This window comes from Desmodus rotundus, chromosome 1 (assembly GCF_022682495.2).
Source record: "Desmodus rotundus isolate HL8 chromosome 1, HLdesRot8A.1, whole genome shotgun sequence".
Lineage (NCBI taxonomy): Eukaryota > Metazoa > Chordata > Mammalia > Chiroptera > Phyllostomidae > Desmodus > Desmodus rotundus.
In genome coordinates this window covers 8,635,250-8,651,113 of record NC_071387.1, presented here as the reverse complement: position 1 = coordinate 8,651,113, position 15,864 = coordinate 8,635,250, and the positions used below count along the sequence as shown (strand labels likewise).

The following is a 15,864-nucleotide window of genomic DNA, read 5'->3' as shown; positions in this document are numbered from 1 at the left end:
AAAGAATTCCTACTTCTCTTCCCATGGGGCCACCTTGTGGGTTGTCTATGTTATGAGAACCACATGGATTTGCTGTCTGCGTATATCTCGGACAGCACTGTTTTCCAGATCAATTTGGTTGGGTCCACTCTTTCGCCTCTTACAGAAATTAATCCTTTATTGTTGAAGAGTTTGTTTATTGTGTTAATCGCAACAAGTTCAACCAGAGGCCGTTACTGAGCTTTGTTACAAACTCCAGACATTCACATTCAGCACTATTGAATGGCTAAGGCCGGGCAGGGAGGAAGCCCGTTGTAACTTTGGTTATCAGATAGACCTGGATTTAAAAGCCAATCCGGCCATTTACTCCTCATCCTGGGCAAAAGGCTTCACTTCCTCCAGCCGGTCTGCTTAGAGTAAATTGGGACCAAAACCGTAACTTGCAAACGGTCACAAGCATCCCAGGAGACAATGCACAGAATGCACGTGCCCTGCCCACACTAGGCGGTCAGCAAACGTGTTCTCCCCTCCTTGCACCTCTGTCTTATCTGCTCCCTCTTGTGGGGCGAGGCACCATCTACTAATTAGTTCTGCAGCACTGCCTTTGTTCTAAAGCCTTTTTCAAACCACAAGGGCTCTCGGGCCCTTGTGCTGAGGTATGGGAAGGCAGCTGGGCTGCCCGTTTCACACGTGAGGATTTAATAGACTTTTGATCAGACTCTCCTCAGCCTTTATCTTCCCCAACGGAGGAGCCTTCATCTTTCCCATCTGTCTTCATATAACCCTCGCCCGAGCTCTGGCGCTTCTCTGATCGTATGAACAGCAGGATTACAGGACAGTCAGGCAGAGCTGGGTTCAAGTTCAGACTCTGACACTTCCTGTGAGACTATGGACACATCCCTTGACCTCTCAGAGCCTCCATTTTCTCCCCTCTAGAAACCCTCACCTACTTTCTGGAAGGACAGGTATTAATCAGATGGGCCATAGTGACATACTAGGCAGGCCACCCACCCACACACTGCTGTCTTTCCTGAGACCTAGCAGATGGCTTTCCTTCCCCCAACTCCCAGCTGTGGCAGTCAGGGCTCCCAGGTGCTTCTCCAGCCTCAACTCTTAATTCCTCCCATCTGTCACCATGCCTGCCAGGCAATCCCTTGTACCTGAATATTCCATTTTTTCTGACTCACAGCTGAATCTTCAAACATGTTGTTGATCCCTCTCCTTGGTCTATTCTCCTCCATCTGGTGGCTTCCTCCAAGGCCCACCTTTAACACTCATCTGTGAAGCCCTTCCAGAGTAGGACAAGCCACTCCTTCCTCTAGGCCATTCCAACGCCACATTCATCCTCAGTAACAACCCAGGGCCCCCTGTACAGCAAAGGGCTGTGTCTGCCTCTCCCACGAAGATTCAGCTCCTCTAGTTGTAACCACTTTCTGGCTGGGTGGCCTTAGATGAGTCCTTTCATTAATCTTAGCTTCTTCATTTACAGAGATGAAAATCCTTCAACTTCAAGGAGGTTCAGGTTTGTGAAAGGTGCCAACACAGAGCCAGGTGCAGAGCAGGCACCTCAGTCACTGCTGGTTCATGAATTCGAGCAGTTCGAAGCAACGTCCCTCTGCCGGACCCGCAGCAAAAGGAACTGGGGTGGGGGCCAGTTACAAACAGGAACAATAGATCTGAAGGCACAAGCCAGCTCCTTAGGACACCCCATCGTCCCTCCCCAGAATGCCAAACAAGCTTCACAGACAGATGCCATGTGCAGGATTCACATTTATTGGTTCAAATACAGTACCTAACATTTTCTAAACATGCATTTCACACTAATTGGTCACATTTCCACAGGTAGTCAATTCACAGAAAAGGGCCCATCCCTTGCCAGTTGGCAGGGTGGGAGGTAGCAGAGGGCCCGGGCAACCTGCAGAGCTCGCCAACTAGCATCTGGTCATGCAGGGTTGATGGAGCCAGGCTGGCAGGAAACCCTTGGCCGGCCCTTCGGGGACAAGGGCTCAGAGACATCCCGTTTACTTGATTCCTACACAGCACTGTGGGTAGAGGTGGATCTCGGATAGGTAGCCCAGGGGTCGGCTTGGGGATACACGTGCCACCAGCGCCCGACGGGAGGGTGGTGCTTCCTGCGCCTTGGATCGTAGAAAGGAAACGGAGGCCTCTTCAGGGGGGTGGCTCGTCACTGGCTGGGCAGGTGTGAAGGACTCCCGAGACACGGCCCAGACATTACAACGCACCCACGAGCCCCTATCGCAGGCCTGGGATGGCAACACAGACAAAAACACCAGCACCCCAGGCAGGCGGGATTTCTCTCCCGACAGAAACATGTAAACAGAGCAGGAGCTACAATATTTTTTTTCCCACAGGATTTCTCAGAGAGGAATCGACCAGGATGTCACTCAAGAGGTAGTATTTTTTTTGTTTTTCATGGAAATTTGAGTCAACAACATTATCACCTATTATAAAACATTTCAGAGGAAGGATAATGATCACCAAAGGGCAAAAATGATACTTTGGCTGGCAGGGCTGGCTCCAGGACTTGGAAGACTAGCTTCTAGCAGTAACACAACTTTTCTCTTGGGCTTGGAGCAAGCTGTGGCCCGACTCACAGCTTCCCTTTGAGCCTGCAATCGATTCCCGAGCAGGCTGTGGCCCATTTAGGGCTGCAGGCCCAACAAGGACTGAATTGGGCAGAGGGACCAGGGATCTTATGAGCAGGCAGAGGTAGGGCAGGGCTGCTGTGGCCCATGTTCCAGGACAGCCAGAAATTTTCAAGTCTCCAGGTATCCCAGGAACAGCCCAAGAGGAAGCCCCAGCTTGCCCCAGACTCGATATGCTCTCTGGGGCTCCTGCCTCTGAAGAAACAGTCCAGGTCTGGCTCCCAAGCCCAGAAAAAAAGCTGTTTCTCGTGGTGGCCAAGAGAGAGGTTTCTGGGGACCCTGTAATTAAATACACATCCCTGAGCTGTGGCCCTAGAAACCCTCGCCTCAAGGCTGACCAGTTCCCAGCACCTGGTGGAATGATGGCCGGTTCTCATCCTGAGACAGATAAACATCATCCACAGACACTGGACGTAGATCTAGCTTCAAGTCGAGGAAAAAGGGAAGAATGATCAGCTGCAAAGGCAGAGGGGCGTGCAGGGGGAGGCTCATGGGTCATTTGGGGAAAGTAAAAGTAGTGGTTTTTTTGTTCAGTTTTTTGTTTTTGAGATTTTTTTTGTTTTTTACTTTAAAAAATCAATAAAGAAAATAAAAAGGCTGGTCTGAAAAAGACTGGATTTCTTAAAACAATTGCAAAAAAATTAAAACAACAAGGAAAAAAGACATAGACCAGGGGCTCAGAGCGAGAGACTGAGAACCACTGCTCAATTTCCTGCCCTACAGGGAGACCAGGGTCCCTTTATTTAGCCAACCTTGGACGTGGCCTAGGGGTCGCCCACGCGGGGCTCGCCTGTCTCCGTCTGTCCCACTCCCCAGGAAATCAAGAATGGACAAACTACAGTAAGAAATGGGTAGCAGAGCAAGGCTGCAAGCTCAGAGAGCCCAAGGGTTTTAAGGCCCTGGCGACGCATTGGCTGTGGCAGGTACTCATCTTCCTGAGAAAGGAGGTGGCAGATCAGAGGCAGGCTGGCGTGGAGTGGGTGGCTGTCAGTATGCCACGGAGGCCCTAGGTTCCCTCTAGTCCTTCTCTGGTTCTGGAGACCAGGGCAGGCAGGTTCCTGCCTGCTGCCTTCTCTCCCCAGCGGTTCAGCCACCTCACTCATGGGGTGGGCGTGGAGCCTGGGTGTCTGTCCTTTGAGCCAGGTCGAGTGCTTTCAGGCAGGTTCTGGGGAGTTTCTCCAGACCAAGGTCAAGACCACCAAACCATGTGAAAGACTCCAAAAATCTACGAAGAGCCAGAGAGCCTAAGTTGTAAGTGAAGTTCCAAGATTGCCAATTTTTGTCTTGGGTCAAGAAAACATTCCGAGGGAAAAGAAGGGGAAAGCCTGTATGTTTCAGTGCAGTGCAAGGAGGTGGGATTCTCCTTGACCACACGGCTTTCGGGGCCCTATTTTTATGGTGGAAAAATTCTCACTCAAAATGAGTGCTGTTAATGGCAGGAGATCAGAGAGAGGACAGAAGAGAGGGGAATTAAGAAACCACACGCACAACTTTTTTCCTTCTTCCACTAGCAAAAAGGCTACCTGTTAACCAAACATTATGGGAAGAAAGGCAAAAAACAAACACACCAAACCTCCCCCTCCAACCTTTCTGTGTCCTTCACACCAAATTCACAAATACATCTAGTGGCTGACCTAATGTCTCCACGCTGCTAGCTACACTCCTACCATCTCCTCATAATACCTGAGTTTGCAATGCAACACATTCATTTTACCCTGTTTAAAAAAAGCCCACGTCATAAAAGGACTGGGTGCAGAACACATTAAAGGCGGTCCACAGGTCAGGCTCCGGCTCAGAACACACGGCCACTTGGCTCAGAGATTCTGCAGGGCACTCGGCAATGAATGGGCTCTTTGTTCCGTGGAATCTGCTGCAAACATTTGTAAAGATGGATTTGTACAATGGCAACTTGCAGAACCTTTCCCCCACTCCACAAATTAACAACTTGCTCTGTTTAATGCTGCATTATTGGAGAGACATGTTCTCGCCTCATCAGAGAGCAATTTCCTTTGATACCCAACTCACTGACAAAATGCGTAAGAGAAAAGCCATTTCAAAAAATAATAATAATCTGACAGATGGAGGTCTCAGCAAAGAAAGATGGTGCACACAGGAGCCGTCTTGGAGAAGGGGTCTCTGATACGTGTCTCTTCCCTACGGTGAGGAAAGCAGTCGGAGTCTGACCTGTAGCCAAAGAACGTGATCTGGATGGTTAAATAAAACATTCAGGGAAACAAAACTACTGTGAACTGAGAAATAAACAGATACACACACAAATCTTCCCATTGACATGTGAAACAAACTCTGATTAGAGCTTTTCCTGAGAAACACATCTCTTCCTTCTTTCTTTCTCAGAGCAGGTAGGGAAATGGCATTGAGGAATAATGCTGTTTTAGATCCACCAAGGGACAAAGTCATGACTCTGCTGGTACCCGTAACATTTCAATGGAGAGAAAAAATTACAATCTGACACAGACAACCTGGTCTGCACACGATGTGGCGGCCCACTGGGTCAGTCTGCTAGGCCGAGCTGGGAAGAGGGCAAATGGCCTTTGACTAAATGGGCAAAAGGAGGTGCTGTAGGCCCCTCAGGCCCACCCAGGATGCACCCCTCTAAGTGGTCTGTCTGCTGCACTGGTTACGTGGGGTACCTGGGGGGAGGCAGGAAGAACGGCTGTGCTAAGGCAAAGGAGGGAAAAGCACCCAAGAGAGTTCCAAGATGGATATAGGGTGGCTGCTGGCCAGAGCCAAGAGGTCAAGGAACACCTCCCAGGACCAGGTGGGGCAGGTAGTGAAAGAATAAGGGATCCAGGAGAGGGGCAGCCAGGCCCTGGGGAACATGAGGTAGTTTAAAGCCCCCCTTCCCTTTCCAGGTGCTCGGGACTCCAGCCTTCTAGGCTACAGTCGGGCAGGCGGGCCACTTTGGACCTTGGACTTTCTGTCCTGAGGAATCCTAGTCTCGTTTTGGAGAGATTAGAAGAACTCAGAGTAGAATGTAAGGGCGAAAACTCTGGTCAGTAGGATGCAATGGTCCTTCCCACGGTGTGAAAAAGAGACTGCAGGTTTTGGAGTCAGTCCTGGGGTGGGACAGGATGGGATGGGGGGAGGAATGGAGACCTCCAAAGGAGGAGTGTTTATTCTTTTCGTCTGGACTTTGTCCCAGTACCCCTTGAAGAAAGCAAGCTGACAGGAAAATAAATCAGCAGTGGGCACCAGGATTCACAGCACGACATTTTGGTTAGCTGTTTTCTCAGAGGGCCAACAGGAAGTCAAATTGATAAGGGAAAGGCAAACTTACGAGGGAAAGAAGTCTTAAGGAAGACAGGCCTTGGTAGACCCAGGTAAGGAAACGAGGTAGCCATGAGCCCGAGGGAGCTGGTGGCCAAGTCCCAAGGATTACCTTATTGCCAGGACTTTGGATGTGAAGTTAACAGTGGCAGGAACTGACAGCGGTGGATCCGATGGTGGGGCAGGGGTCCCACAGCGTGGTGTGGGGCCAGAAACCCTTCTCCCTGAGGACTTGTTTGGAGGGAGGACGCCTAACTTAGATTTGGCCACTGTGCCCCGCTCTACTTCCACGTTTTCCAAAGGAAAGGGACGGCTTAAACCCTCATCTCCTGCCTCGTTCCCACTGCCTCACCGGCTCTGCTCAGTAAACCTCCTAACGCCACGTTGCCCTTTTATGGTGTGTGCTTTTTACCGGGCGGTTCTGTGGCTAGGAAAAGGCAGTTTGCTCCCTGACAGACAAATGTATGGAGTCCGCCGAGAGCAGGTGGAAAAAGTGGGGATGGTCACACCCCGCCTTTCCACTGAGGTAGTCGTCTTTGTCAACATTTATGGAAACAGTCATCTCAGCCCCATCCCACCCTCCCTCAAAATACAAAAAAGAACTATCTTTAAACAATGACAACACTGTAACATTAAACATCTTCACATTCTGTAAACTGCAAGGAAATGCATCGGCTGCATTCACACAAAAGCATGTGCATCGTGTTGAAGGCCATACATTCAACTCTGTCGTGAAATAAATATATAGAAAAATGAGCTTAAAAAAACAGACAAACAAACAAAAACTCTTCTTGCTATGGAGGCGACTGAGAATGCTGCTCCATAGCCTCCATCTTGGTCTCTGGCTCTTTCTTCTGGAGCCTGTCCTGCCCACCCACGGCTCTGTGGTTGGCCTGAGGAGGGCGCCGGGACAGGTCACTCCTTGCCCACACTTGTCTTGCAGGAATGCAGCACCACCTTAAAGAGGAGGGGCAGCTGCTCCAAGGGTACATTCACCATTTTTCCTGGGAACAGGTGGGAAAAAAAGTTAGCAGTGGCTGCCAGTGGGAGAGCGTGTTCCTCTCTTTATGGGCTGGAGAAAGGAGAATGCGGCCTTTTTGAGTGGCTGGGGCAAGGAAAGTGCCAGGAGTATCACAAAGACAGACAGAGCTTCGGTGCCGAGGGAGTCTAGCAATGGTGCAAGTTATACTCGTTGCTATTACCCAGGGAGTACGCACTCTGCGCGAGGTGTTTAAGTGCATCATCTCATTTAATTCTCACAATATTTCTGTGTGACGGGTATTACTTTTTATCCCCATTTTACAGATAAGGAATCTGACACTGAGAAGTATTCCCAGATGTCCTCCTAGAGCTAAAATGCCACAAGAAACTTGTATCTGTTTTCTTTTCCCCCCGATGGTTCTCTAACTAGCATTCTATAAAAATTGCTCTTCGTGGTAGTGTAACGGGTTGGTAGAAGCACTGAGGAAAAAAAGGAGGCGGGGGTGTCACAGGGGCAAACCAACTGAGAAGTTCAGGGCCGAATGGCGCACAGGTATCTGAGCTGGAGGACCACTCAGAGCCACTTAGTATCAGGCCGGCACTCCTCCCTGACAGTGCCTTAGAGTCACCAGGGAGTTTACACAAAATCCTGATGCCCTGCCCCCCCCATACCAATTTAATCAGAATCCCTGGGGGTACAACCCAAGCATGGGCATTTTTTAAGAGTTTCCCAGGTGATTCCAGGTGTTGCCAGGGTGGAGAACACAGCTCTGGCAAGGGGGTGTAATTACTGACCTCCCTTTATGAAGTGATGAATATCTCATTTGGCAGAACATCACTTTGAAAATGCTGAGACATAACTATCAGAACACCCCCCAGATTCCAATAGCTGAGGTCCAGTTCACATCTGCTAGATTACTCTGGGCCCAAAAAGTAGAATAAAATTCCTCTGCCAAACTGAAAATTTTTTGCCTTCAAAATTGTGTTACTGAATTTGACGAGAACAATCTCTGTCTAGAGGTTCCGTTTCTGAGCTGCCCCCCAGTAAATGCTGGGTAACTATGAACAACAATCTTTACTAAACGAAGTAGAGCAACAACTACTAAAACCAGAATTCTATATTTAAATGGACTTATTAAAATGTCAAGCAGCTCACCAGGAGTCAAGAGCAGAAAAAAACAACAAAAATTCTCTTGCAAGCATAGGACTGGGGAATTGTTTTAAAGATACCGCTTTAAATGAATGAGTCCCCAAAAACTTATAGGCAAATCTATGAAATGAAGTTAATTTTTTAAATTGAGATAAAATTAATTCACATAACATAAAATGCACCCTTTTATAGCACTCAGTTCAGGAAATGAAGTTAACTTGAGAAGCTCTGAGCCTGTTTCCCCGTGGACAGAATGGCCACAGCATCGCCGACCACCAGGCCTGTAGAAACCTGTTCTGAGGTGAAATGACTGAAAGCCACAAAGGGCCCTGCACATCACAGGTGCTGAGGAAACGTTAGATTCTCTGCTCTGCAAAGAAAAGTCAAACTTCTCGTTGTAGCCTAACTTTTCCAAGGGCAACTGTAGTACTGCTTTTATGTACTTGGCCATGGGCTTGGAGTGAGCATCCTGAAAACGCTGCTTGCCTCATTTTCTTCACTAGCTAAGAAAAGCAAGAGAGTTGGAAACCCAGCACCCAGAATGTTACCTGCAATATACCGAATCTCAGGTAAGCACATCATGAGGTCAGGAAAGCGGTTGGGCTGATGCGTATACTTATATTCAGTGAAGTCCTGGCAAATGTACCAATATCGCTTGTTCAACTGTTCCAGCTGTGCGGCACTGGTCAGACCCCTGATATCTGTGAAGAAACCCACACAGGAAATGGGAGGGGCTTTCTAAGGTGGAAGCAACACCAACTCCTCAAATAGGTGCATATTTCAACAAGAAGTTATTAGACATTATTACAACAGGGGATCTTTTCTCTTTCTGACACGGAGGAACAAAGTTCTAGATCAGGGAAGGAAAATCAGATAAAGGAGGAAAAAATTGTGTAAGACAATCACTAGACGGAGCCCCCGGCTCCTAGGACAAGGCTTGATACAAAACAGGCGCCAGTAGATGCTGAACAATTTAACCAAGTGAATAGTCTACCTTTCCCAATTTATCCTTCACGATACCTTTAAATTTGCCCTTTGCAGGTACCTACATGTTCATGCTTGTACATATACTCCCATGATCTCCTGTGTTTCTGCTCATACTACTCTGTGACATCATTCCACTTCTTCCTATCTCTCTCTCCCTCATCTCCTTACAAACACACACTCCTACCCCTTTTTTATACATAGAATCTGGATGCTCTATGTATAAATATTACCCAGCCTTTGAGACCCAACTTAGATTTCTCCTCTTCTATGTAGTTGCTACTGATATCCCCTGATCTGAGGCTCAAGTAATGTGTCACATGCCACCAGAGTATATTTCTTGATGCCAGGGACCTGGAATCTGTTTTTCAATGTCTTTAACGCTCACCACAGGCCCAGGCCTGGGGGAGGCACACAAAATACCAGATAAATGCATGAATGGTGCAGAAGCAGGAGGAGGAGGTTCGGCCAGCGTGGGGGAGAAGAAGCAAAGAGGAGGGGACTGACGGTCTCTGGACGAGCCAAATGAATACAGGACAGATCGCTTTTCATGTCACAGGCAGCAAAACAGTTTTCCAAAAGCAGAGCACTCGTATGCTACTTTGGAAAAAAAAATACAAATTCTCCTTCTTACTCTAGTCACCAGCAGCTACCAATGCTCCACATCAGTTCCACTCAGCACACTTCTGATTAAAAGCCATGTTCGCTATGCACGTGTGAGCTGTTGGGCACCCCCACTCTGCCCCGAAGGGGCCGTCAGATCCACTGCCAGCCTGTCACAGAGGCCTTATCTCTCACAGTTTCATCACTCTGCTCTTCTTCAGTCACTGGTAAACTTGGTACACATTTTAAATGACGCATGTACTGTCCTTGATGTCTGCATTTAAATGCATTGAAACTGACTAAACAAAGCGAATCCTTTTCCTTCTGCTATGAGTTATAGAGACTGTGGCATTTACGTTTGAAGAAAAAACCCAAAGCACGCCCTGCACTAATGATGATGAAGGAAGCACAGGCCTTCCAAGACTGGCACCCATATGGTGTGCCACATTCTGTGTGGCAGTCCCGAGGGCAAAGGGGGGGCATGAAACATGAGGGGAAATGTTTACAGTAAAAAAAGGGCCCATTCTTCCCATACCCAAGCCACTCACCTTGATTTAAGAAATTAATTGCTTTCATGCAAGCATACTCCTCATTGCTGACCTTTAGCTGATGGAACTTGTGATACAAGTAGATGAGCCGCTCGATCACCTCCATCCCTTCATCACTAAATCTGGGGAACAGACAGAGGTGTTAGCCATGACTCTGATAGCAGCAGAGGTCAGGCAAAGGAAGACAGAGATCTCTGACAGCTCCTAAAGGCATCTAACACAGGAAAGAGGCTGAGGTTGGGGGAAATGGAATCCAGACTGTGAACAACAGGTAGATCCATGGTTTGTCAGGGGGCCAGGCAGGTAATTCATACAAGCTGCTGTGCCCAAGGTCAGGTAGCATCGATCAAAAAGCCAGCTCCATCACATAAAAGCTATGGAGACCTTGGGGAACTCATATGACCCCTCTAAGCTTTGAGGTCCTCCTCTGTACAATAATCATGCTTGACTTCTTGGGGTAACAGGGGCTCCTAAGGAGGTTTGGGATGTGAATGTGGAAAAATATGGCATCATTAATATACTGCTATTGTAGAGGTACAGCTTCAGGATCAGTGGCAGCTGCCATGGTGACTCCATGTAAGCCTCTGCCACAATGCAGAAAAAGCTGCTGATTGTATTTTTCAGGTTCACTGTTCCCAGCAGGGCTGAGGTTATGCAGTGAAAATTTTTATTAGCATCCTTGACTTCAGCTAGGGAAGGAGGGAAACATGAAAGTCTCTGTGCTGGGCACTTTATGTGTGTTATCTCACTTAATTTTCTCAGCCCTATGGGCTAGGTGAATTATCATTACCACTGTACAGATAAGAAACCCGAAGTTCAAAGAATAGAGGGGACTGGTCCATAAGCACGCAGCTAGGTAGTGGCAGAGCTAGAACTTGGAACTGGTGCTGATTCCCCAAGGCCTTGGTTTTCCCAATACCCAAGGTGGCATCTCACAGCAGAGAAGGCTCAATGCTCCTTTCTTTGGATTAGGAGGAAGCTCCTTGAGGAAAGACCAAGTTTTTAGGCAAAAGAGCACCAGGCTAGGGGACTAATACTCTGGGTCACAGTGGGGAATGTCTCGTAACAGAGATGGAAATATCACCAAACCAAGGAGGCAAAAGCTTAATGGGGAAGTTGGAGTTTATAAAAGCTGGGGTAAGGCCCAGTCTCCCTGGCTCCTAGGAGTGGGCCAAGGAGAGTGCCAGACAGGTCTTAGATGCAGCTCAGTCACAGAGAAGATGTTCAACCCAGGGCTGCTTCCTGGGTTGAGATCCGGGCACCAAACATAATCGTACAGCCCTATGCCAGGCAAGAAGGCCCTAAACTAGGTAGGGTCCAGAACACCTGGGCATGTACTACTGCTTTCTGCATTGATCCCGTAGACTTCGCAAGGTCTTGGCTTCCAGGGCAAGTAGGACATTTTTCTTCCCTGGGGAAAGCTTGGCTCTGGCTGGGACCAGAGGCACCTATACTTCTTGAACACCAGGGGGAGCCACAGCAACAGCTCCTTCCACTGGAGCCCCGGCCCTCTGAGTCAAGGTTTGGCTCCCAGTCAGTCTGAGCTGGGGCTTCTTTCCACAGCTGATTTGAAGTCTGATGGCTGACTCTGTTTCTCTCTGCTCCTAGCCCAATGGCTTTTTACAACTTCATGATATTTTCCCAGACTGGCTGCTAAGACAAATTTATATTGAAAAACCACTATAAATAAATTTATCAGCCACTGCACCATTGGTTGAGTGTTTGCTGCTTGTCAGGCACTTTGTTAACTAGTCTACATATGTTATTCCACTGGATACCCCCAACAAATCCCCCAAATGGATGTCATGTAATCCTCTTTGTTCACATGTGGACACAAAGGCTGGCGGGCTATTTCTTAGGCCCCTACTGCATTCTTACACTTTACCCTCCTGGTAACTTGTGAGATAAGTCACATCGCCTCAGGTTAAGGGTGAGGAAGGAGAAGCGGTGCCTTCCCCAAGGTTACACAGTAAAGGCGTGGTGCTGTGCCAAGGTTTAAGCCACGTTTTCTAATTCCAAGCCTGTTACTTTCTCAGCACTACACTGTCTGCTCCCTGACTGCCTTGCTCTTAACCGGCAAAGCGCAGGAGGCTATCACATGCCACCGCAGGGCACCTCGGGGTCTCCGTGTTCCCACAGCAACTCAGGCAGGGCCCGACCCAGAGCTGCCCTGCAGGACTCCCGTGGCATCGAGACTTGCAAGAGGCAGTGTCCCTGGGAGGGATGGTCCCGCCTCATCACAGTACTCAGTTGGCTACTTCTGATCTTGAGAGGAAAGGGGTCTTCAGTGAAAATTCCCTCCAGTATATGCTTGGAGGGGTGGGGTAGGGATGGCATGCGGTAGGGTATAAAAAAAGAGGGGTAGGCGAAGCAACAGTGTCAGCGCCTGTTGTCTGGTGGCAGAGCAAGCAGTGTAGCAAGTGAAGATAACGCCGTCTCCCTTAATCAGCAACCTCTCGCCCAAGTGCTCGCTCTGGCACTACAGAACTTGCAGGTGTGTGGCTGTCGGCCAGACCCCCCAGCCAGGACTGCCAGCCTTATTCCTGGTTGAGTCTTGACCCGAGAGGCACAAATGAGCTCCCAAGTGCCTGGCCTGAGCATATGCCCCTGCTCTGCCTTTTCTCTTGGGGAAAGCACATATCTCTTTTCCAAATTTCTTAGGCCAGGCTACCATCATGGACCCGAGGCAATGGTGGGGGTATGGCAGCCAGCCCAGCAGCCCCCACTCAGTATCCAGAGCCTGACTGCAAAGCTTTCCTCCACATCCCGCATCCCACCCCTTGATAAACAAATTGTTCTCTGTTTCATGGGCTGGCTTTCTCCTGCAGCCGTGCCTCCTCCACATCTGCTCACTCCACAGTTCTAACGCCCCTGTATTCCCTGTCTACAAATTATCAGCATTCAAAGCCAGAAAGTTGGACAAACACACCCATTCTTCTTCTGGGCTCCCATTACACAAGCATGCTAGGACAAGGAAAACATTCCTGCCAGGATCCCCCAAACCACTGGACCATTCAGGCAGCAATTGAAGCTGACACTGTGTAAGTTATGTCCCACGAAGGGGGCCGAGAGGCCCAGTTGTCCGTTCTTCACTCATCTAAAGGCACTTGGGCTCAGACGCAGTCACCAGCCCCAGCCTTAGGGGAGCTGCCATCTCAGCACCACAGACAGACTCCAAGACGGGAGGTGAGACTGTGGCCCCAGGACACATTCCAGGAAGTTACACTTTTGAGGAGGCCAAAGAACCTGCCAGAGTGATGGCAGAGGGAATGGGGTCTGGAGCACAAGAGATTTAGGTAATAATCTCAACTCCATCTCCTTCTAGCTTTGTAGCCTGGAGTTTTCACCTCTCTGAGCCTCGGGCTCCTCACCTGAGGAACGGGGATAATAGTGGTGCAGTCTCTTAGGGTCGTGGTGAGGACTAAAATATGTTTGTAAAGCACTTACGACGGAATTTGGCACAATAAACAATCTATAATTCTTAACAACTATTGTTATTAATAGCATCAGCACCATCACTCCCATTACCACAGCAAAAAAAAAAAGAGAAAAAAAGATTGTGTTTCCTAAACATTAAACTTAGGGTATGAGCAGGAGCGCGGGGAGGGAAATTTCCAGAGCTCTGGCAGAAAGGCAGCTCATGCGCATGAGGTGCAAGTGCCCATTAAAGCCCATCTAGCGCAAGGCATCTTCTCATGAGAGTGAAGGAGTCTTGATTAGGGCCAGGAGCAGTCACTGGCTGGCGCTACAATCTGCTTTAAATCAAATTCACCCAGCTCACTGTCTGATAACAGCCTGATTAAGGAAAATGGGCACCATAAATTTGATTCAATATTTGAGAAGAGAAAAGGAGGTGGTCATGCATCATCTGGGAAAAGCCTTTCATGACAGCAGAACTCACTTGCACTCAAGAGTTGTGAAAAAGTAAAGGCGTTTGGGGGAGTGGGATGATGCAGAAGCGGGCAAGGCAGGAAAGAGCTATGGCCAATTAGAGACTCCACACCCCGGGTTTCTAGTAGAGAGGGGACTGCTTCACAGTGGGGAACTTGACTCCAGAGGTTCTCAGAGGTCCATTTCCTCTGACCTCTTGAGCACTTCCACATGCATCTCAGACCCAACGGACCCCAAATCGAATTCAGAGAGGCTCATCTCTCAGCCTGTTCTTCCCCAGCTCCATTATCTTGGCTAAGAGATTGGTGTCCACCTGCCTGGCAGCACCTCCGACTCATCCACCTATGGAAGCCCCACTGACTTTACCTCCTTGCCCTTTCCTAACTCAGTGCTGCCCTACCTACTCCCAGTCACTGCTGCCTTGTCTAGGCCTTGTCTTCTTTCACCTGGACTAAGGAACAGCCTCCGCACCAGCCACTGCCCTGTGGCATTGTCCATGCCAATCCATCCCAAGCTTTACAGCTACAGGGACCTTCCTGAAGTGCAACCTGACCACGTAATCACTCCGTTTAAAAGTGTCCTGTGACGTAATACTACTTACACAAATCCCAATCCTTTGGATTTGAGCACCTTAGTGACCTGTCTTTTCTGTACCTTTCTCTCCAGTCATCTCTACCCCTCATTTCTCTGTCTCAGATATATCCTCTCTGTACTCTACCCCAAAGGACTGCTTTTGGTTCCTTGCACAAAACAGCCATCCCGAATCTCTAACTTCTAGGACTTTGTGTTACTCCCATGCCCTCCTCCTGTTCTCTATAATCTACCAAGAAAAATCCCACTTCAAGATGCAGCTCAAATCCTTTCTTCTGGTGAGCATTCCTTGATAAAGCAAGTAGAGGCACTCACTCCCCAGCCTATGCTTGAAGTCCCCCACATACCCCTCCACCGCCACCAGTATGCCCTAGACTGTAGGCTGTACCTGCTTCTATATGTCTCCCAACACCCTAAACCAAGAATAGGGACTCTCATCCCAGAGTTAGAAACCATGTCTGCAGCGCCTGTCATCCCAACACCCCTCCCACCAACACGCAATAAGTGCTCAGGAAATGGGCGTGGAGTCAGAGCTAACATGGTAAGTCTAACTCACACTTTTCCATTGAAGGCTTCCGTAATCGAGTAAGTGTCCTAACAACAAATCTATTTCTTGTCCTCGAACTCACTTGAGAGCTCAGCAGCAACGTGTGTTTGAGTCATATTTGTTTAAAAGAACTTTCGGTGATGATGGAAACAGTCTCTATCTGCACTGTCCAATATGTAGCCACTAGGTACACATGGCTCCTGAGCACGCGAAATGTGGCTAGTGCAAAGGAAGAATGGAAATTTTAGTTGTAAGTAACTTTAATTAAATTTAAAAAGCCACCTGAGACTAAAGGCTACTACTACATTGGACAATACAGTTCCAGATTCTCCTTGGTAAAGAACATTCCTAGGAAATAAAACTTTCCTCACGAACTCAGCTGTTACTGGGCTCTGCCTTGCCCTTGGGGTACAAGGAACTGGATACAGTGGATGGGGTGCCCTATGAAGCTCAAAGCCACAGAGATCCCTGCATGACCACCAATCTCTACCTACCTGTAGAAGGCCCAGGAAAACCCATCACTTCAGAGGGAGTGAAAGCCACAGGCTGACTCTGTAGGCAGTCCCGGGGTGCCCTGGTGGATTCCAGACAAATAGGGAAACTGGGCTCACTGGGCCAGCTCTGCAAACCCTGACA

The 15,864-nt window shown here is 48.7% G+C and overlaps 1 protein-coding gene across 4 annotated transcripts in view; it reads right to left on the bottom strand.

Annotated features, from left to right (window-relative positions):
• Nucleotides 1–1,732: 1,732 nt before the first annotated feature.
• Nucleotides 1,733–15,864, bottom strand: part of NR6A1 (nuclear receptor subfamily 6 group A member 1) — a 194,657-nt gene continuing 180,525 nt past the window's right edge. For all 4 annotated transcript variants that reach the window (XM_053920755.2, XM_053920758.2, XM_053920764.2 and 1 more), the window contains 3 exons: nucleotides 10,200–10,321; nucleotides 8,613–8,765; nucleotides 1,733–6,937 (listed from right to left, as the gene is read on the bottom strand). In XM_053920755.2, the coding sequence (XP_053776730.1) occupies nucleotides 6,849–6,937; nucleotides 8,613–8,765; nucleotides 10,200–10,321 (364 nt within the window). In that variant the 3' untranslated portion in view covers nucleotides 1,733–6,848. The remainder of the gene's footprint in view (nucleotides 6,938–8,612; nucleotides 8,766–10,199; nucleotides 10,322–15,864) is intronic.